Source organism: Takifugu flavidus, chromosome 6, assembly GCF_003711565.1.
Source record: "Takifugu flavidus isolate HTHZ2018 chromosome 6, ASM371156v2, whole genome shotgun sequence".
Lineage (NCBI taxonomy): Eukaryota > Metazoa > Chordata > Actinopteri > Tetraodontiformes > Tetraodontidae > Takifugu > Takifugu flavidus.
Window position 1 is genome coordinate 11,690,634 of NC_079525.1, and position 21,367 is coordinate 11,712,000.

Here is a 21,367-nt window from a genome sequence, read left to right on the forward strand (position 1 = left end):
TTATCTAAACTTTGTGGTGTTTTTGACTGTATTCGTTCCCGTGTTTGTTGTGCCTCAAGCTACAATAATGGTGATAAAATCCCGAAACTTCGAGACTTCAGTTCATGTGAGCACTTCAGGAACACGAGTAAAAAGAATCAAAATGTGATGTGAGAACTACTTCCGGTAACGTGGAGTATAAAACGCATTTCGACGAACGCGCCGCTTCTAGGTCACATGGTTCCCACAGCAGTATTATTATTGTTGTTGTCATTGTTCAGACTCGACAACAACTCCCGCTTGTTTGCGTTTAACGTCCAAGCTTCTTTGACTAAGCTCCGCTCTCTGGCCTCTCATTGGTCCGCCGCCGGGCTTTAATCTGCATTTTCTTTTATCACCGCCGCGCGCCGCCGCTGCCGCCTCCTCAAACGTGGAGGGAAGGACGCGGAGGGCGACGAAGAAACACCGAACAGCAGAGTTGCGAGGTAGGTGGAATATGTCGTAGTTATTATTTTTTTTAAATTCCTTTCGGATTCGATTCTTTTGGCGCTCGATTCCGCGCGTCGATTTATGCTCGGAAAGTCGCCCTCCGAGGCGGGTTTTTGTGCGAATTGCGGTGTGGCTGATCGACGACGACGACGACGATGATGATGATGATGATGATGGGAGTGTAGCGCTAGCATGGTACCCAAAGGCTGGGTGGGGATTTCTACGCGACTGGAGGTTTTGCACCGATACCCGCTTCCTCTGCAGCCGGGCGTCCATTGGCCGAAGCCGCTCTATTGTTCGGAGTATCGGGCTTAATTCGGTTTTTTCGTCTTCGTGTTCTGTTAAGTAAAATTTCCACAACGGACTTGTCTATTGTTCTTAAGGCGACACCGGGCCTTTTGCTGACCCGGGGGATTCAGCTTTTTCGTTCCCGGAGACAAATGGCGTTATTGTATCTCGACTCGGGGCTTTCAAAAGCTCATAAAACTGCTGCTATAAAAGTATCTTCTCTGACCGCCAACACCTCCCTGGCACAGGCACACTTTTATAATGATGGGTGTGTGTGATCTCCAAAAATCATTGCGTTTATAAGCCTTATTCGAGCTATTGAGCTGCTGTATAATCACTTCCATTTTCTAGTCAAAAGGAACTAGTTTCGGCCAATATTTTCAAAAGCTACATGTAGGTTTGTGGCCCAAACTGGGATTGCAATTACATTCAAACTAATTTAGAGCGCGGTTACCCCCCCAACCCTCCACCCCAGAGGTTGCCATTGAGGTTGTGCACTGTAAGATTATCATCTGCTGATTATTCTTCAGGTAGAGTTTATTTAGCCAACCTTAGCTGTCCTGCCGGTCCAGGAGAAAATTAGCAATGTTGGCATCGTTCATGTTCTGTTACACCTTCTGCTGTCGAAATCTTCCAGAGGCGACTTTTGTGTGGATCCTTTTGTTTCTATGTATTCGGCTGTCATACCTAGGTTAGATCAGGTTGACTGAAGTCAGTGGTAACAGGCAACCAGGATGCCTACTGACTTCCTGACTGGTTAGATTGGTGGAACACAAAATGACATCAACATTATTTAGGGCAATGAGATTATTTTGGCTGGACTACTGCTGTGATTGGTGTAAGTATTTGAAATTAATGTGGTTTCTTAATGTCTGGTCGGGTGGCCATTTGATGATTACTTTAATTAAATTTCTTGCGTGTAGCTCCTTTTAAGATGATTAAAAACCCTGCATTATGGCCACTCTGACCTTACTCTGAATACAGTGTTTTTCTGCTTTATGAGTGGCTGCAGGTCATACACCAGACAAGATGTTGAGAATAAACGGAGGATGTGCAATAATGTCCCGGTGTTTCGTGCTTTTTCTGATTGTGACATAGTGGCCCAGAAATACCAGTTGTTTTGAGTCTGGGAAAAAATTGGCCCAGTTCACTAAAAGCTGTGAAAAGCGGATAGCGAGGATTGCGACAGGCGTTCACGTGCTGCCGTAATGCAAGAGAAATCTGCATGCTCCACATGTCCCCATTAGAATAAGCCTTGATCTCATTAAGAGTTCATTCGGAGTAATCAGAAAATGTTTGCGCGGCATTATCGCTGAGTATGAGCTCATTTGATTTAATGCTAACGTTGCTGCGCACAAAGATATGGTTGCTGCTGACAAAGGAGCAAATTGTCACTTCTTTCAAATGTCCCCTCTCTCTTTCATCTTTAATATTTCAGCGACCAGGGTGATGTTTTGGGTGTGGTTGACGTTGGTGGGTGAGCTAGCCTCAGTTGGCGAATGCTGTCTGGCGTGGCGGGCGTGTGAGCGGTTTTTGTCACAACCTGAGTGTGAAACAATGTCTTTAATTGTTTCACTCCACCCCACCCCCCCCCACATGCCTCTAGCATATTGTAGCACTGCTGATGTTCTGTCCTATTTCAAGGCTACAAAAGGCTCTTTCACAAGTACTTCGGAGGACGCCGGCTGCATTAACGTTCCGTAGAAACAAGATGCGTTCGTACATAATGAATACTGGGTTTAGGGTATCAATGTATCACTTAATAGATTGAACTGAGGGCAAGCAGTGCTTCTTATTTAAAGCTACCCAGGCCTTCCATTGCCAGGGGACGCTATCCCACATCACATGCGTGAGAGCTCAGCTGAGCAGCTGAACGTTCCGCATGGCTGTTGCGTCGCCGACAGCTTTTGCACCTACACGGACGCCCGGCTGGTTGGCAAAGGCACAAATAGTGTCGGAATGGAGCTCACACCCACGGAAACTTCATCCCCGCCCGTCTCGCTGCAACCGTTACGGGTGAAATTGAATCTCTGTTGTCATCCTCGTGCTTCAGGTTGGTTGTGCAGCTCCGGTGTCGCTCCCGACCGCCTGGTTGTGGGTTGCATTGATGATATGCTTCAGCTCTCATCAATGTGATTCCATTCAAGTTTTCCATTCAAATGGCGCCTTCTGCCAAATAATGCTGTTGCTCCACAGTTGGGAGGTCAGACAATTGGCCTGTTTGTTTAAGTCAAAGCTTTCCAGCCTCCTAGGCTTTTAAATTTACTGAATGACTCTTGGCTATGGTCTTAAATGACATGTAATTTGTGCCTCCTGTTTATCTGGGTGAGTCAGTTTTGTGTGCTCGGTTACTCCGACGCCATCGGTGTTGTGGGATCAGTGTCCATCTGGCCTGAGTTCACCCTGCTCAATCAGTGGCATAGAAGCTAATCTGGCCCTCAGGCTGGCCAGTACTGTATTGACTGGTTCTTTCTCCGCATAATCATTTAGCTGGTGGTCTGTTACAGCTGGTGGTGTAGAAAAATAATTTGATTTGAGCTGTAAAGTTCTTACTTCCGCGAAGTAGTCTGATGGGATACTTTTAACCTTGGCGTTCATGTGTCCCATAAACACCCTGCGAGTGTCAACTGGCCTAAACATCCACATTACACTGTCATTAAGCATCTGAAACATGGATCTTGGACCCTGTGTGGTGAATCGGACTCGTTCTGGCTGTTATCATAAAATGGGAATCTTTGGTATGTGGGAAAGTTGTAGACCTGGTCGGCTGCATGTCTGCCTCAGGGAATTTCCACAAGCATCGATCAGGACGCAGCTAAAGTAAATAGGGAACTACACGGAACCTATGTGCTACTATGGATCCAACTTGGGTGTATTTAGCCACTATGTAAGGTTTATTATTGCAAAGTGTCAATTTTCAGGAAATGACGGATTAATAATGCAAAGCGCCTCGAGGCTGTTGGACTCTTTTGGCTTTACTTTTTCGTAAGTACTTTCGCACTGTAGTATAATTAGGATTTCTGTGTACTTAGGGTGAGGTTTCCCCCTCTCAGTTGCTTCTGTCTGGTTGCACAATTTAATCCGGTTGAAATCCACCCCCACGTTTCACGGTGCAGCGCGCAGACAATGGGGGTTTTCTGCCTGCCCCCCACTGTGAAACCATAGCGTTCACTCACGCATGCAAACACTTACGGGCATTTATTGTAGTTGAACAGACCTAAATACATCTATGCCGATTGCTCATCTTTGGTTGTTAATGCCACGCCGCCACTGCCGCAATCTTGGCCTGACTGTTCTCATTTGGAGAATGCGATGCCAGAATTTCCGGTCAGAACAGCTTGTAGCCCATTTTCCTGCAGCCTTTTGGGCTTGGCTACTGCCAGTTGCTACGAGTCTGTCCAGTTTTACCTCCTTTCAGGGTAACTGGCTTAGACCACTTAGCATGAGGCCACAGTTTTACCCGCCTGCTCTTAATGGCCTTATCAAGCAGCTTACTGCCACCTGGCAAACGCTAAGTAAGCAAACTTTGCCTTATATTGTTTTTTCTGACCATTGTGTTTGTTAAATCGGTGAAATCATTAGTAAAACCTATTGTTCAGTTTTGGTGAGAGACTGAAACTCTGTGTGTGTGTGTGTGTTTGTGTGTGTGTAATGTGGCATAGTTGTTTGGTCATGATAAGCTTTCAGCCTTGGCTTGTCAAGTGTTGTATGCAGCAATTGGACAGATAAAGAAAAGCCAGGCAGTAAAAACCATTGAGGCTTAACAGTTGTGGGTGTATGCGTCATCCTTCCTATTGATGGCTTCCTGCTGGTCAGTCATCCGTTAAAGAAAATCTGATATTGCAAAGGAAAAGAAGCGCAACTGTATGTTGTGTTTTTGCGGATGTACATGGATTAAAACGGCCTCACTCAGCCAACCTGCTGCACTTTCCAGAGTGGGCTCATCACATTAAAGGTGGAGAAATGTTTAGCAATGGTAATTATATTAGTTAGAATTACTACATATCCCATAATGCAGTGTGCTGTCAGAAGGAGGAGCAGGTAACCTCACATCCTTATTCCTTAACTTTTGCAGAGTCGCTGTAAGAATTGTCAAGGAAAACTCATTTAAAAACCCATTCTGGGCTACAGCTCGGCCCAGATCTGTGGTAAAGTTTATAACAGAATTGAGGGGGGGGCATTAAAGTGTGATAAGTAAGGCCCATATTTCAATGAAGCCAACACTTGTTGATTCAGCATAAAATGACACCACTGCCTTGTATGGTAAAATGGAGGAGCACATCTTCACGCACAAAGCGCCTCCCATTTCAGTTTCCAATGACTTACTTTTGAGACTTTGAGCTTGGCGTAAAGTCCTTTTCGGCTCACCAAAAACGGTTGGGGAGGGAGGGAGCACACATGCTCACTTTTGGTTTCCCTTTTTCCTTGTGTAAATACATTCTGTGTCAGAGCAAAGAAAGTGAACCAACCAAGAGCCTTCATGTTTAGAAATTCTTCAGTCTTCCTGTCTGCTGAACTCTTCCAGACCTCACGTTCACCGGGTCGTCTGTAGTTTGTTACAGGTGTGGCTGTATGTAAGGGTTGTGCACTTAAAGGAAGTATGTGTCCAATTATTTCATTCTTTTCCGGGAGCATGTAGACTCACACCTATTCACTCCTGCAGACTTGAATGCGCAAATGAATGTTTTTGAGGGTGTTTTGCGCAGAAATGTGCTCTGCCTCGCCTCACACATGCAGATAAACGGATACAACCAGCTGTCGCTAAGGGGCGGGGGCAGAGCTGGAATGTAGATGGGTTAGATGTGCTCTTGAATTCTTCCGGCTTGCATTTTCTCGCGTTAGTCACCCTGGAACAGATGCAACATGGGTAAGAATTTTCAAAAAAAAACAAAGCATCAACTTAAGTGGGTTGAAACTATGAAAGCCAACTTGAATGACGTCCAACGCCGGTGCGTCCTTAAATGTGGAAAAAATTCAGTAACCGATGGTGTCAGACGGGTTTGCTCAAGATGAGGCTGTTAAAATCATCTTGTGCCGTAATGAATATCATTATCATTAAGTCATTGTTTTGTAACCCCATCTAACTCGGTCTCCATGGCACATTCCTAAACACACGGGGCACACTTAATTCGGCTAAATCCCCCTTCGCCAGCGGTAGCCTGGGTATTAAAAGTGACCCATTTTGTCAGCCACAGGGAGAAACCAGGAGATGAGATCGGTGGATGTATTTGCACTGCCTCAAGATGGCTTTAATGATGCACGTGGGCATCTTTCAGTATTAGATGTAGAAGAAAATAGCACAGAGGCCACTGGGTTTGTTCTGTCTAGACAGATTCCCTTTAAACAGTTTGACAACGACAGACTCTTTTCCCATTTTGGCGAAGCAGCTTGTACTGCTGCTGCTCCGGCCTGCGTCGATCTTCCGCCAACGGTTACACTTGCAACCTGCCCCACATTGCAGTTCTTCTCTGGAGACCTGCAATCTTATCCTCGCGGTGAATTTTACTGCAAATGTGCACTAAGGCCAGACAACAGAGGCCATTTTGTATTTCATCACACGGGGTCGACCTTTCCTCTCTTGGCTGTATTAAAAGCGTGTCTGGGTTTTGTTTGCAGACGTCGTAATGTAAGCGTATAGCGGCTAATGGATTTAAATACGATCGGGGGGGGGGGGATAGGCAACCTGGCCGTGGTACTGGACTAGGAACCCCTGAATAATTAAACAATCCTGTCCACTTTGCATGTTTGGATGGGAAAAGCATTGATCCATTCATTTCCTCTGAAGCCAGTTCAAATATGATGATCTTTCTCCCCCTGAAGGGGATCATCACAGGAGAAATGTGTTTCGGTTTAGTGCCGCGCACCGCTCGTTCTATCTTCCTGCGTTTTCACTGCCACAGAATAGCTGAACTTGAGCGTTGTCTTGTTTACCGATTCCCTAATGGCTTGAGATGGTTCCCATTTGTATCAATTCTATTTCTAATGGATCTCCTCTGCCCTCCACATTAGCTAATTGACGAGGCAGAGATGAGGTGCAATTTTTTTTCCCTCTGATACTCCCTTCCCCAATTTATTTTTAAGACCTTGAAAAAGCTTCCAATTGTATTTTAATGAGGTGAATTTTAGAGAGAAGCAAGGATGTCTTTACTAGGTATAATTAAAGAAGAGGATTGTTTAGAGATTCCACATCCTTGCAGCTTCTGATACATTTATGCTTTGTGCAATCAATGGGAAGCTTGATACCCACAAATATTAAATATACAAACACACTGGATACAATTTTCCACTTCCTTCCTTTTTCCACTGTAGGATGTTGGAAACCTCCCAGTACATTCACAATTGGTCCATATTTAATTTTACTTTGTCTCCATGCCACAGACTCCCATGTTCAGCCCAGCACATTGACTAAATTGTGTTTGCCTTCTCCCACTGTCGACTTCCTCTTTATTAGATTCCCCCCCCAAATTCTTCTGTGGCCCCTTACTGTAAATAGCATTTCCTTTTGTTGACAGTGGCTTTTTTTTCCCATTGGACTTGCAGCAGTGTACAGTTGTGTCACAAGCATGTAAAAACTTTATTTCAAAACTCTTATTGTCTGTTTTGGTTTCTTTACAGGGTGTCAAAAGTCAGAGGAACTGCTATCTGGTCGGACAGCGAGCCACTTTCTCTTGTGAGGAACGTCCATATCGATACTTGAGGAGGGAATGAAATCGGATGGGGATGCCATGGAAACCACAGAACCCATTGAAGCTGTACCAGATCCCTCTTCAACTGAGGAAGCTGCATTGGAGCAAGCGCCATCACAACCAGAACCTGCAAATGATGCGGCACCCGCTACTAATCTGAAGGCTAATGGCAAGCCGCTGGCAGCAGATCCCAAAACCAAGCCGAAAGTTGCTTTAAATAAGCCCATGGCGAAATCTACGGGGGCTTCTGCAAATAACTCACGGCCTGGCGCTGCTCCTCAGCGCGGCGTCAACGATGTCAAGGCGCTCAACAGTGCTCCGGCGAGAAAAACGACAACAGCTGCAAAATCCTCATCAGCAGCTGGGGCTGTTCCTAAAAGACCGATGGGCGTAGCAGCCGTCACCCCTGCAGTCAAGACCCAAACTAAAGTGCCTGAGAAGAAGCCAGTTGGACAGAGCAGGACCGCGGCGGTTCCTGCTTCCCCCATAACAAACGGTACCAAACAAGCGGCAGTTAATGGAGCCGCCAAGATGAGACCAGGCTCCGAAAATCCTAGACCCAAAACTACAAGTAAATACCAGTCATTTGGCCGTGTTTGTGTGTACGATATTCCTTACTTTCAAAATGAATAAATGTCACGCTGCCTCTGTTCCCTTCTCCTCCAGCTTCCAGCAGACCGGCAGCATCTTCCGCCCCGAAACCCAACAGTTCAACCGCAGCAAAGGCTGGTGTGGCTGCCTCTTCAAAGACCAACAAGTATGTGTGCCAGACAACGGGGAGTATAGTAGCAACGATGCTGTGTGGCAACTAAAACTGTCAGCCGTACACTTGGGAATTCTCTTTTATTATACTGCTCGTAATACTGTCTTTGTAACGCCGTTTTCCAGATGACATCATTTGGTCCGTGCAGATTCCTGTCTCTTAGATCAGAACTTTGTAATTCCCCTGAATAACTGAACGATGGGGGTGTGTCTCTTTCTTACCCCCTGAAAGAGCAGTGGGTAGACAACCGCATCCATTGTGGTCTTCGGGTCATCGCTGAGACAAATTTCAGTTTAAAACCGTGAGTCAGTCTAACAGAAATAATCGGAGACAAGGACCTTAACAGACATGGTGACAATGAAGAATTACCGCTTTGTTCCAAATGTTACACTGCAGAAAGTGGCTCTAATCCCCCCCAGGGCAGAGAGCTATTGACTGCACTCATGACCCCTCTCCTACTGAGATAATGGAGTGGACAGGGCCTGAACTGGGCAGCAGCAGCTCATTTGATCTGAAATCTGATATTGATTGGGGGAACCCCCCCCCTGCTTAACTCCCATCTTGCTATCGCCGGAGCAGCAGTTGCGTCATCCCGACACCCACACAGGAAGAGTCACCCATATCCAGGTCTGTTTTCACTCTTCTGATCCAGAGTCCAGAAAATCAGGAGTACTGGAAGTCTCATGGTGCAGAGAACCTGTAAAAAAAAAAAAAAAAAGGGAGTTAACTGGGGCCACTTAGGCCATATAATGAAATGGCTGCAGATGTAATAAAGAGATGGGTCGGATATGGTGGATAAGGCAGGAAGGTGTGGACTGTAGCAACACTATCCAGCGCTGTTTCGGTGTGTTTGTTTTGCATGTTTACTGTAAATTAAAAGGAAGGAAAACATGCCTGCTTGAACAGCTGAAGAACGGGTTTCATCACTGTCCCAACAGTCGTCGAGAAAAGACCCGTGTTTCGAATTTGAGCCAAAACTGTTGAAAAAGCCAGCACCTGTTTCACGGGGGTCTTAATGACGCTGAATCTGCCATTGTCACTGAGACGTAGTCCTTGCTGTGAGCAGTCTTTGTACACCCCCCTCCCCCTCTTTCAGACCCCCCTCTGTCCCGCTGTCTGTGCGGGGATGGTCCTGGGCACAGGGCCAAGATCTCCTCAGGCCCCCCTTTCAGTCTGTCTTAAATCTAGTCGTCCCCTTATTTCTGATTTATTCATCATTAAGCAGCCTTACAGAGCCAACTCATTTCTGCAGTTGGACGTCGGCGACGTGGACACCAACTCCGCGATTATAAATATTCAAATATCCACCATCTGTCAAGATGAGTTTGGCTTTGTATCCTTTCAGGGTGTGTCTCTCTGCTCTCCTCTTCACTTCCCTGTTGTGCTGTTGAATTCTCAATTCTCCCCTGCAGCCTTGCAAAGGAGCAGGATAATCTGCCCAAGGCTGGGAACACAATGGAGGGCTTTTGGCCAGATTCGGAGCCCGAATTTGCTCCTCCAGGCGGTCGGGAGGCGTGGTTCCAACGCAGCCCATTGGGCGATTAGTCACCTCATCTTTTAGTGTGTGTGCGTGTTTATGTGGTGTCAATATGTTTATTTTACCATTCCAGAGCAAGTCAGGGCAACAGGACTTCAGCCATAGTTGTTTATCTTCTGAGGTCATGTTTGATTAGGCAAATTTGCGGCTTTGAATCGGATTCATTCATCAAGGAAGTGGTCTCTCAGTCCGACCGAGCCCTCTGGTGTGCATTCAGACCAGTTCTACATTTGGAGGTGGTTGAAATAATCGGTCTCCTACATTTTCAGGTTGGTCAAGATTTGAAAGCCTGTTAGTCTGTTCCCAGCCAGAGTAGAGTCATGGCAACTATTAGTGACAATGGGTGCCAAAAAATGTAGGAGTGCAGAGTTTCTCTCAGAAGGGACTGAGGCAGCTGGTTTGACTAAAAGTCAGACATGTTATTTATTCAATCAGTTTCCTTGAAGATGTCCTTGGAGTTTGGTTTTTTTTAATATTATTTTTTAAGAGAAGTGGAAGAGGGGTGGATATTGACAGCTTAAAACAGTATAGTGAAAGATACTGAAGAGTTCTGTTCTTTCTGTGGCCTTTTCTTTTGAAGCAGAAGAAAACAGGAGCCGTGCTAAATTGATGGAGCAGGTGTGGTTTCTAGTTGGTTGACATCTGCAGACGTGACCAAAGAGACATTTTTAGGTGTCATAATTCAGTCCTTAGACTAGAATTAAATGCAGTAGTGACCTGTCCCGGTACTGACCTCTGTCAGAGACCTCACAGTTGTTCATTAAAACCCTCTTCCTCCCTCTGACAGATTTATTTGCATCGATTTTGACTCTGTAGGATGGAATTTAACCCATATTAACACGACGAGAACAAACACCAGCCACCACCCACATGCAGTGTTTAGACTGCAGGCACGAGTGTGTCTCTCTCCCTCTCAACTCCAAATCACATTTCACAATATCTGACTTAAAAAGGCGCAGTGGGTGTTTATATGGTGGCAGAAATAAATGCAGGCCTTTATGCAAGTGCCTGAAATGAACATCTATTATATGCACACCTGTTTCTCAGTGATTTTGCAGTTAGTTATATCTATTTAAAATATATAGATATATATAATTTTTGAATGTCATTTTTTTTGAGGGTTCCACAAGTTGATACAAATAGAGTTAGTTATGGGTTAACTTTTGGGCAGTTCCTTGATAGTCATCTCACCATGTTTCTTTTGTGCAGGCCCCTTGCTGGTCCCCCGAAAGCGCGACCCGCACCGGCAGCATCCAGGCCCACCACAGCGACATCCAAGCCCCCGACCAGTTCGGCTCCCAAGACTTCTACTGTCAGAGCGACCACAGCACCTCCTACTGGCAAGACTGCGGTGGCACAGCCTCTTAAAACTGCTCCTCCAAAGAAAGGTTTGACATTATTTGTTCTGGCCGATATTATCCGACAGTATCCTCAGTTTGCCTTTATATTGTATCATGGTGACTTTGACTGTACAAAAACCAACAAATTACCTCTGGACTGCAGATGGTTCATTCATGTTTTATTAATTCTTAATCTAAATGGTGAACACATTGGAAAATTGGTGTTTTTTCCCTCTTTGTACTAGATGTCAGTCGACCACTTTCTGCTGCAGCGGCTAAAAAACCTACAGGAGGTGCTGCTGCGACCAAAAAGCCAGAAACCTCTAAGCCCACAGCCCCCGCAAAAATCAACTCGGCATCTAAATTGTCCACAGTGCCAAAGGCATCAGACCCTAAGGTGTCACAACCCCAAAATCAAACTGATAAGGCTATTCCAAAAAAGAAAATGCCGACCACCGCTCGTTTCCCTGCCAATACCAAACCACCCCTTGGACGAACCCCACCGGCATCTCCTGTGTCTAAATCTGAGAATAGTACCATCCAGTCCAAAGGTGGCAGCAAACCCACACAGGCTGTCTTACCGTTGACTGCGACAAAGAAGACGGGGTATAAAAACATGACCAGGCCTGCTGCGCAAATACAGAGGCCTCCTGATGTGCCACTGGCAACTGCCCCAGAAGCAACTGTTCCTGCAGAAATGGCATCAGAACCTCCAGAATCCATTCCACAAGAGTCGCCCCTTGCTGCCTCTGTGCCAGATACAGTTGCCCCAGAGGAAAACACCCCTGCAGAAATGGCAAGAGAAGCTCCACCGTCTATACCACAGGAATCGCTCCTTACTGCCGCTGTGCAAGACGCAGTTGTCCTAGCAGAAAATGTAGCCACAGAAATGGCGGAAGCTCCAGAACCCATACCACAGGAATTGCCCCTTACTGCCTCTGTTGCCCCAGAAACAAATATACCTGCAGAAATGGCAGCAGAAGCTCCAGAATCCATACCACAGGAATTGCCCCTTACTGCCTCTGTTGCCCCAGAAACAAATATACCTGCAGAAATGGCAGCAGAAGCTCCAGAACCTATACCACAGGAATTGCCCCTTACTGCCTCTGTTGCCCCAGAAACAAATATACCTGCAGAAATGGCAGCAGAAGCTCCAGAATCCATACCACATAAATTGCCCCTTACTGCCTCTGTTGCCCCAGAAACAAATATACCTGTAGAAATGGCAGAAGAAGCTCCAGAATCCATACCACAAGAATTGTCCCTTACTCCCTCTGCGCCGGATATAGTTGCCCCAGAAACAACTGTTTCTGCAGAGGTGGCAGCAGAACCTCCATCATCCATACCACAAGAGTTGTCCCTTAATGCCTATGTGCAAGACACAGTTTCCCCAGAAGCAACTCTTCCTGGAGAGGTGGCAGCAGACGCTCCAGAATCCACACCACATGAGTGGTCCCTGACTGCCACTGTGCCAGAGGAGGCCCCCCACCCTACAGAGGTTCTCACACCACAGCTGATACCTGAAGAGACTTCCCAAAGCCACAGCCCTGCTCCTTCTGCTCCCCCAAGTTCCATAGAGACGGCTTTGTCGCAACCTTCTGAAGTTCTGGAGCACCTTCAGGGCGACGCTTCGTCGATGATGATGCAGGAACAGGATCAGCCTGTAGCAGCCGTGCTTGTGTCACCATCCCCGCACGACCCCTCTGACTTTAGTCAGGAGCTGGTGTTGACGGAACAGTCTCCGTCTACATCAGAGGCTCAGGACACGGCAGAAAACACCACCCCACACAAAGTTACTCAATGCACTCTAAATGAGGAGGAGGAGGATGAAGAAGAGAGGGACGGAAGTCAGCTGATATCCGTGTCCGAGATGAGTGGAACTACCCAACCCACAGAGGATTCTCGCCCTGGCTCAGGTGGGCCTGTAGGAGGGTCTGCTTGGAGAGCTGGTGGCGCTTTGCTCTCTGAACTGGACTCTGAAGAGGTTAGCGGCAGTCAACAGGGTGCGTCTGAATTAAGTGCTCCGGGTGTCCTGGAGGGCACAGAGAGCACGGATGATCTTGGAGATGGCAGTCTCAAAGGAGCCATTGACATGGAGGGAGCCTCAGCAGGTTCTCCCGACTTTGAGAAGGTCCCTGACATCCCGGTTAATGATTTTGAAGAGGACGAAGATGATGACGAGGACCGTGTTTGTGACATGGACGTTGGTTCCGAGCGAGCAGATGAACCACCGAGACAGAGACACGACAACGACGTCGAAGACGACGACGACGATGACGTAGAGATGGCTAGCGAGGGGATAACGGAGAGCGGTCTGGAGAGCTATGGGAATGCAGATGAAGATGACTTTGTTGAAGATGAAAGACTGGATAACTTGAATAGAGTGGGCCAGCACCCGCCCCCCCCTCCTCTCTTGCCTTCTGCTCCCGCTGCTCAGTGGGACCAGCCGAATCCTTGGGCGGAACCCCCTCAGCAGGTGCAGGAAGCGGACCGAGCTGAAGAAAGTTCCTCGGCAGACACCTGGCAAGCAGATTCATTGACTCCGACACAGGCACCTGCACAAGCCTGGCTGGAACTCGGCTTGGGATCGTTTGCGTCCGACAACCAAGATCAGTCTCAAAATCTTGAGGCCCATTTACACGTGGGTACATCCAACGCAGCCCCAGAGTCCCTCTTTGCCCCCAGAGTCTCCCTGTCCGGCACCCTGAGCAGCAAAAGCAGCACACCCGAGGAACAGCCCCAGGATCTACAAGCTGGGGTGTTTTCATCAAACCCTGAGCTGAACTACCAGGCCCTGGTCGCTCAGATGGAGAGGAGAGATGGAGATGGAGAGGAAGATGAGGAAGCGGAGACCCTGCCTGCTGATGAGGTTCTAGGGGGGCCCGGAACTGCTCCAGCTTCAAACCCATCCTCGTCTTCCTCTGCATCAGAGGACGAGCCAAGTGACACAGAGGGAGAGGCCCAGCTGGTCGATTCCTCGGATGGTCCAATAATCAGCCACGCTGCCATCGACGCACAGCACGCGTCCCAGCGATGCCTGTCCACCGTGGAGGAGGGGGAGGAGGCTGACATGGAATGTGCCGTTGAGGACACCACCCCACCTTCTGCTACTTCTCTGGCGTCCTACGGCTTTGACACGGTCACCACGGCCTCAAACTCCAACGCTCATTCCACAGGGGAGAGCTGCATCAAGAGCCCCGGGATCTTCTCCCTCGAAGAGCTCCCCGACGAGGCCAAGAAACCGGGCGAAGCCCTGCAGCCTCAGGACGAGCCATGCCTTTCAGAGCAGCAGTACATCGAATGCGGGAAGCAGGAAGACGAGTCGGCCGACCGTGGAGACGACCTGGGTCCAAAGGAGGCGCTGGACCCTTCATCAATGCCGGGCATTTTTCTGCTACCAGGAGAAACCGCCGACGATATCCAGCCTCCCTATTACTCTGCCATCTGTGAAAAGACTGAGAACTCTTTTACAGGTAATGTATAGTGCAACACCTTCCCCACAACATTAGCCACGTCCCCTCTCACAGTTGTAGTTCGTGTTGTTGCTGTTTGTCTTGAAATATCTGGGGGTGGACCTGATCAAAGGTAAATGTAAAAAAAAAATTAAAAAATAATGAAAACAGAGAGCAAAAGGAAACAACCACGATTAACAGTTGCTTCTGATTATAACACTTTCATGCTGAGTATATGGCTTAAATTCCTGTATGTGCAATAGCTACTACTATTTAGTCCTAATGCGAGTTGCTGTTTTCTAAAACATAAGGGTGTAGTTGTCCTGATCTAGTATGGATTTGGTTTCTGTGGGAAAACAAGAAAGGAAATAAAAAAACAAAGTGTGGAAATAAACTGTAAAATCTTTCTATGTATTTATCCTAATACTTTTTATCAGCCAACCTGATAAATTTCTTTTCATTGTATGTTTTTGCTCGACCCATTCTTGTATGTCATGAAACTAGCAATTTTCTTATGCCCAACCACACTTTATTCCTCCTTCTTGCACTTTAAATTGTATTAAAGCTTATTTCCCCACATGTGTTTATACATCTTTTGGAGTAATGACCCTTGAAACTTTAAATAAAGAGATTTTTTTTACCATGATGTATCCCTTTACTGTACAACCTTATTGAAATAGGGGTTTGGGTGTGAAATTTACAGTGAAGTCTTTCTCCACCTCAACAAAAAAGATGTTTTATCGAGCAATAACTTTTATGCATTATAGACCCAGAGCGTTGCTCAGGTCTGTGCCTCCGTACGTGAACATAAAGTTCGGCCTTGAAATGCAATAAACAGCCTCGACTTCAAGGACGCAGCCTGGGGAAAAAGAGCCGTGACTTCAGCCACCACAGGAAGTGACTTATCATCCAGCAACAAGAACTTCTTCTCATTCTACTGCACATCCAGGGGGTGGTTTGCCGTTTTACCTCTTCTTTGCTTTTATTATTTTTTTTTTTGCAGAATTAAACTGAGAACTTATTGTTGTGCATGGCACTGGCACAATTCATCAGCGATGGGATTATAGGTAGCCAGCCTGAGAGCTTGGTTTTGGGAGTTGCTTCACCCAAATTAAAATGTCTGGCCACCTTAAGCCAAGTGGTTTTGCATGGAGAGCTTTTGCATGTGTCACTGGTTGACTAACAATTCAGGGATGGGGAGTTGACTTTTAAGTTTGCATTAAGCTCTTTGATGTTTTCACTCTAGTGATTGCATATACAGGAAGTTGCCTGCTTATTTGTACAAAGTTTTCTTTTTTCATAGTGTAAAAATGGAGGGGAAATGAGTCTAAATTGCACATTTGCTCTCTGCACAAATTTTCTAACCCATGCCGCAGTCGCCACCCCCAGTCGCCTCACACATGGTCACAATTTTCTGCTGTTTTTACGCGAATGATGAGCAAGTTGGACTTGAGACGATTCCGTCTTCAGTGTGTCAGTTGTTTGGCATTCAAAAGTGCCAGCAGAAGTCTGCGCTCAGCTTTGCGGTTTTCACCCCCCCCCCATCTATCTGCTTTAACTCACACTGCACTTCTGCCCCCGCCCCCACCCGCTGCATTGGCCCTTCATAACATCACGCTACTGTAATCTTCCTTCCTGCTTCTTTTCACATACAGGCTTCACAGCACTACCTCACCCGCACCGTACCGATCACTCGGCATGCCCCAGAAACCACTGCGACATTGTAAGAGCCTGTGGGGCTACGGACAACTCGCCCAAACTCCCCTGTACTGACCTTCCACCCAGGGGCCTTGGGCAGCAGGCACTGAGCCCACAGCTCTGCAGGCTGGAGCAACACCAGAAACAGCTGCTGGAGCTGCAGCGGAGCTGTAATCTGGAGGAGGCAGAGCAAGAGAGGAAGGAAAAAGTGGAAGCCTGTCAAAAAGTAAAGGAGAATAAAGAAGAGGTGCGGGAGATGACGCAAGAGGAGATGAAACAAAGGAGAGACCTCGAGATGCAGCTGCAGCAGCAGCAAGAGGAGCTGAAACAGAGACAACAAATAATGCAGTGGCAACAGGAGCTGCAGCAGGCGAATCAAGGCCAGACTGTCCTCCTGTCCCCCTCCTCTGGCCTTTGCACCATCTATGAAGCCCTAGAGAGTAGCGATGAAGAAGAGGGTGACGGCGGAAGTAGCAATAAGGAGCCGAGGCAGAAGACGGCAAATGCGGAGATACCCGACAGAAGTGAGGGTGGGACGTCAGTTGGATACAAACGCGAAGAGACGTCCCCATTCTCCCCGACTCCGCCTCCACCAGACTCCCCTGAGACGCCCAATTACTCAACCCAAGATGGAGACGGCTCCCCCTCAGGTCCCCCTGAATCTCCAGAGCAGCCACCACCCCTCGACCTGGACTGGGGAACGAAAGTAGACATTGTCCAGCAGCTGATCAATCAAACGCTTCTGCTGAACCGAGAGGGCTGCTCCTCCCTGCTGCTGTTGCCAGGAGGTGCAGGTGGAACTCTGAGCCCCTTGGAGAGCAGCCTGTGGCCCAGCCTGCTGCCTCCGCTCACCCCCCCATCCGCCACCGTCACCTCTGTCAGTAGTTTCTCCCCAGAGACCACTGGGAGTTCCCCACAGGAGGAGTGGACGGTGGTGGAGCTGGAGACGCATCACTGAGGCAACGTGAGAGCACCCGCATCTGTGACGTCGTCCCTCCTGGGGCCGCGACGCAGGCCGCAGGCTCAGTTTATGCACACGCACACATTTCAAAACTGAAAGGAAACCTAAATGTGAAAATAAAGAACCCACCGGCATTTAGCTTAACCTCTGCAGCAGGTATAGAGGTTAGCCCAAGAAAAGGGAAAAAAAAACTACAGGAATTGAACATTTTCACTCAGAAACTGGCCCTCGCATTTAATTCTTAAATGTGTCGCTGGATATCATTTTCTTACCCTTAATGCACTCAGTAGTTTTCTGTTTCTACGAGATTTCGGTCTCAATTCCAACTACAGGGCACGATCTGTGTCCTGCTGCTGTCTGCTTGGGGTGAGAACTCTGCACCTTTGTCTCCTCAGATGTTCTAATCCTTATGGATTATTTAGCATGCACCCCCTGCTGCATTGTTTCAAAAGGTGAATATACCGTAAGGTATCGCACATTCAGCTTTAAAACGGGGTCACCGCTGGATTATAAAACGGGTGTTCTATTTTGGAAAATTCCTTTTTTTTTTGCTGGAGTCAGACACTGAGTTTATATTTATGTGTACGCTTGTTTTTGATGACATTTCTAAAGATAAAAGACTACTTGAAGCTAGTCTCCATACGGTCAACAGGTGTAGATCCACTGACATTTCGCTCTCCCTTTCGACTGATGGCGTCGCGTTTACAGGTTGAAGCCTGCTTATTGTTAAACGTTAGAGGTGAAACGGGAGTCGCTGCCGATACTGCTGTGAAGGTCAGGAGTCACTTAACTGCGTGATGCAAAGGGACTATGATGCTCGTACTGTAAAGCTTTACGTCTGTACGCCTTTGTCGGTCTTTATTTCAGTGTCTCCAAAGCTGGAAGGTGCTTTCATTGGTGTCTGTGTTAAAAAGGAACCTGCACATTTAAATACAGACTAAAATCACTTTGTACTTTAGAGATGTAGTATAGTATAGAGGTGCGTATAGATTTCTAATGAGTGCCGAATGAACCGATAAACTGTCTCTTCACTGTCTGAAGATGTGCTCAACTTTTGACCTTTGACCCAGGAAATTTCTGACAAGCTCCATTAGAAATTCTTGTATTTGAAACATTAATTTATTAGAAATGAAGTAAATGGGCAGTTTTCTTTGTGGAGCCCAGCAGCACAAAGAAAACATTGTTTCAAACTGCTTGTTTTTTAAGTGTAATATGTTGTGTGTAATGACTTCACTACAATGTTTCATGCAAATAAATTTTTTTAATAACTTTTTCTTTTTCCTGCAACGCAGTAAAAATATTGTAAAAAACAACTTCAAGGTATTTAAAATCTTTCAAAACTTTTCCAAGTAGTTTGAGACGTCAGATAAAACTTAACAATATGTGCAAAATCCAAAACAAACCTCAGCCTGTGAGGAAAAACACCGAAGACGTGTCAACTAAACATAACTGTCAGCTAAACTTAAAGCCAAAGGAAGGCGTTGTTAGGACAGGGCGCATCGCCTCCTACGACTGGTTCATACCGAACAGTTGCAGCAGCAAGTCTGTTGCGTACCAGCTGGAAGGCTCCTTGTCCAGCATCAGCACCTTCTGAAAGCTGGCTGTAGGAACGGGACACTGCAGCCTGAAACGACACAGGAAATGAAACAACCTGCTCTCGCTTGCGCAATCCAGTGCCATCTTACCAGTCGACGATATCATCGGTGGTGGCGTTTGGCTCGAAGCAGCTCCACAGGCCGATGGACCACTTCCTGACCCATTCACCACCCACGTCCAGGCTGCATTTATGAGCTTCTGTGGCTGGGTTGAGGATATCTTCGTAGCACAGGAAGTAACTGGACGAGATGGTGGTTATATGAGAGGAAGCAAGAGGAAAAGAGACTGAGGATGTGATGGCCAAACTCACTGCTCTGTGTGGTGGAGCTTTTCCATATCTAACTCCAAGCTCTTTCCATCCCCCACTTCATTCATTGCCGGTTTGTCACGGGGAATTTCCACGTTCCAGCGCATGCACTTGTACAGGCCGGTGTTCACCTGGCTGAGGTAAGGCGCCGGCTTGCAGTACACAAACGTGGTCAGTCTCAGCCCTCTAACGTCACTCTGACCAATGGTGAAGTGAGAAATGCTGGAAAGGTGGAGAGAAGGGTGAGGACAAGCAGCAGAGAACAATTATGCTGCCATCAGCATCGGTCTAAGAATGGACGGGCGTGACTCGACGTAGGTTAAAGAAAATAACTGGGCGGAGGGCCCCGTGTACCCGAGAGGATCGCTGTCCGCCAAGGAGAGGAGATTAAAGCTTTCGCAGGTCAACAGCAGCTGCTTCAACCTGTCACACAGCTGCTGAGAGACATCCACAAACTCCAGCCACAAAAAGGAATAAACAGATGTTGAGTGCATTTTTGAATACAATTATCTGTTTGTCTGCTAATACTTCCTGGAGTTGAATAGGAGCAACGGAACTGCTGTCCATGCAAAATATGATTCATTGCTTTTATTTCTTTAAAAAAAAAACTACCATTGTATAGACATTGTAGGGCAGAGCGTTGGACTTAAAAGCTGTGTCCCGAGCCACAGCTTCCAGCTTGTTGAAGAAAGGCTGGCAGGACTGTAGGAAATGTTGCACTATGTTAACAACAGTTTCCCTGTCAGCGCACGAATGGCTGTAGGGGGGAAACACAGAAAACATAAAGACATAATGAGCACCGCTCTTGGCATGTGTGTTTGGGAACAGCTGGGCATCTACTTGTTGACCAAGTGGTCCTGTAAGTCATCTGCTTGTCTCATGAAGGACTGCAGCACCAGTTTAGCGTCCACAAGGATGCGCTCCGTCCAGCTGCTGTGCTGCTCGCTGTCAGGGCAGCGGAGGCCTGCAGCACCGCGGGGCGGCGCCAGGGGGGCGTCTGTCGGCGACGGCGGCTCGGCGAGGCCTGGCACATCCACACATAAAACCCAACAATAAGAAACACCAGTCACATCTACCAGTAAACCGATCGTTACCGTGAAATCCTCAATATCCCGTTATCAAAAAGCGAGTGAGAGTCAATGCATAGAGGGATCGCGTCTTTTAGTTGTTTAAATCAAGTGGACAATAAACACATACAAGAACTTTCCTCTGCGAGATGGCAGCAGTGGTCCAGGTTGGCCATGTCCAGCTCCTGGTCCAGCTTGTCGAAGACAGCCTCCAGGCTCTCAACCACCTCCGTCGGAACTTCGCTATCTGCCATCCAGCTGTAGGTAATTTCGCTTTTCTTACTTATATTTTATATTGTCAACGGAAAACAAAACAAACAATAACCATATACTACGAATAGGAAGACAGTTTACACAAAATAGTCCGTTTAGATTTTGCAACTATTACGAAATTTTTTCAACGGATGGCTAACGCTAAGAAGCTAACCGTTAGTTAGCGGTCTAACGACCACCTAAAACTCTCATAACTTAATCTGTCGAGATTATGTCCGAAGGAAAAAAAACACCTGCATGATTTATTTATTTTTATGTATATTCTCTATCGGTAACAGACATTAAATTGTTACGCACCTAGCGGCTAAGCTAACAAGTTACCTTTCAGTCGTCAGCGCGCGTTGGGACACCGAAAGGTCATGTGTTTGTGACCCATCAGGCGTTTCCATTTTTGCACGACACAAAGTTGATCCCCAAAACCTTTGCGATACTCCACTTAACTAGATGTTATAGTTGGTGTTTGTGAGGTACGAAGACATAAATCATTTGTTTTATTGCCCCCTACCCTTTTTTTAATGTACTGTATCACACAAAACATTGTGACAAATACACAAACATTAGACAAGCCCGTGTAAATGCAGTGCTTATATAATGATTCCATTTACTCAGGGAAAAACCTCTACACCCCCCTTTCCGATCCGATAGTCCAACAGGTGGGTGAATTAAAGTACAAATGGGCGAACGTACGGCTGTAAAGTGTCATATTTGACTTTTGTAGGCCTCTAGAAAACTGTCCATATTCCAAAGACGGGAAAAATACACTATGATGAAGGTTGTATTGAACAGTAGCCCGGTCCAAAGTGTCCTTGTCTTCCTAGCGTGTCTAGGAAAAATAGCCGATGTCCACTACATGGACTTGAGAACACTTGAACGCATCACACTGCGTAGTCGTTCAACAGTTGGTTCATCACAAGTTGACACTGGCCATGGC

General features: G+C 46.9%; 3 protein-coding genes across 6 annotated transcripts in view; 1 reads left to right on the forward strand and 2 right to left on the reverse strand.

The window, feature by feature from the left end:
• The window catches only part of LOC130527922 (lysozyme g-like), a 48,758-nt gene that overhangs the window by 24,686 nt on the left and 2,705 nt on the right, over positions 1–21,367 (reverse strand). The window lies entirely within an intron of this gene.
• On the forward strand, positions 200–18,461 carry prr36a (proline rich 36a). 3 transcript variants are annotated; one of them, XM_057036661.1, is made up of 6 exons: positions 200–464; positions 7,372–8,013; positions 8,109–8,199; positions 10,952–11,130; positions 11,328–14,555; positions 16,190–18,461. In XM_057036661.1, exons 2-6 carry the CDS (start codon positions 7,461–7,463, stop codon positions 17,188–17,190), a joined length of 5,052 nt encoding a protein of 1,683 aa, XP_056892641.1. In that variant the 5' UTR covers positions 200–464; positions 7,372–7,460; the 3' UTR covers positions 17,191–18,461. The 3 variants fall into 3 exon arrangements, with proteins under 3 accessions (XP_056892641.1, XP_056892643.1, XP_056892642.1); XM_057036663.1 differs by lacking the exon at positions 16,190–18,461 and adding an exon at positions 15,302–16,053; XM_057036662.1 differs by lacking the exon at positions 200–464 and adding an exon at positions 555–808.
• Positions 18,435–20,916, reverse strand: c6h19orf67 (chromosome 6 C19orf67 homolog). 2 transcript variants are annotated; one of them, XM_057036745.1, is made up of 8 exons: positions 20,758–20,916; positions 20,294–20,421; positions 19,937–20,120; positions 19,709–19,853; positions 19,451–19,551; positions 19,100–19,318; positions 18,879–19,028; positions 18,435–18,817 (listed from the first exon to the last, which is right to left on the reverse strand). In XM_057036745.1, exons 1-8 carry the CDS (start codon positions 20,823–20,825, stop codon positions 18,700–18,702), a joined length of 1,113 nt encoding a protein of 370 aa, XP_056892725.1. In that variant the 5' UTR covers positions 20,826–20,916; the 3' UTR covers positions 18,435–18,699. The 2 variants fall into 2 exon arrangements, with proteins under 2 accessions (XP_056892725.1, XP_056892726.1); XM_057036746.1 differs by having other exon boundaries at positions 20,734–20,860.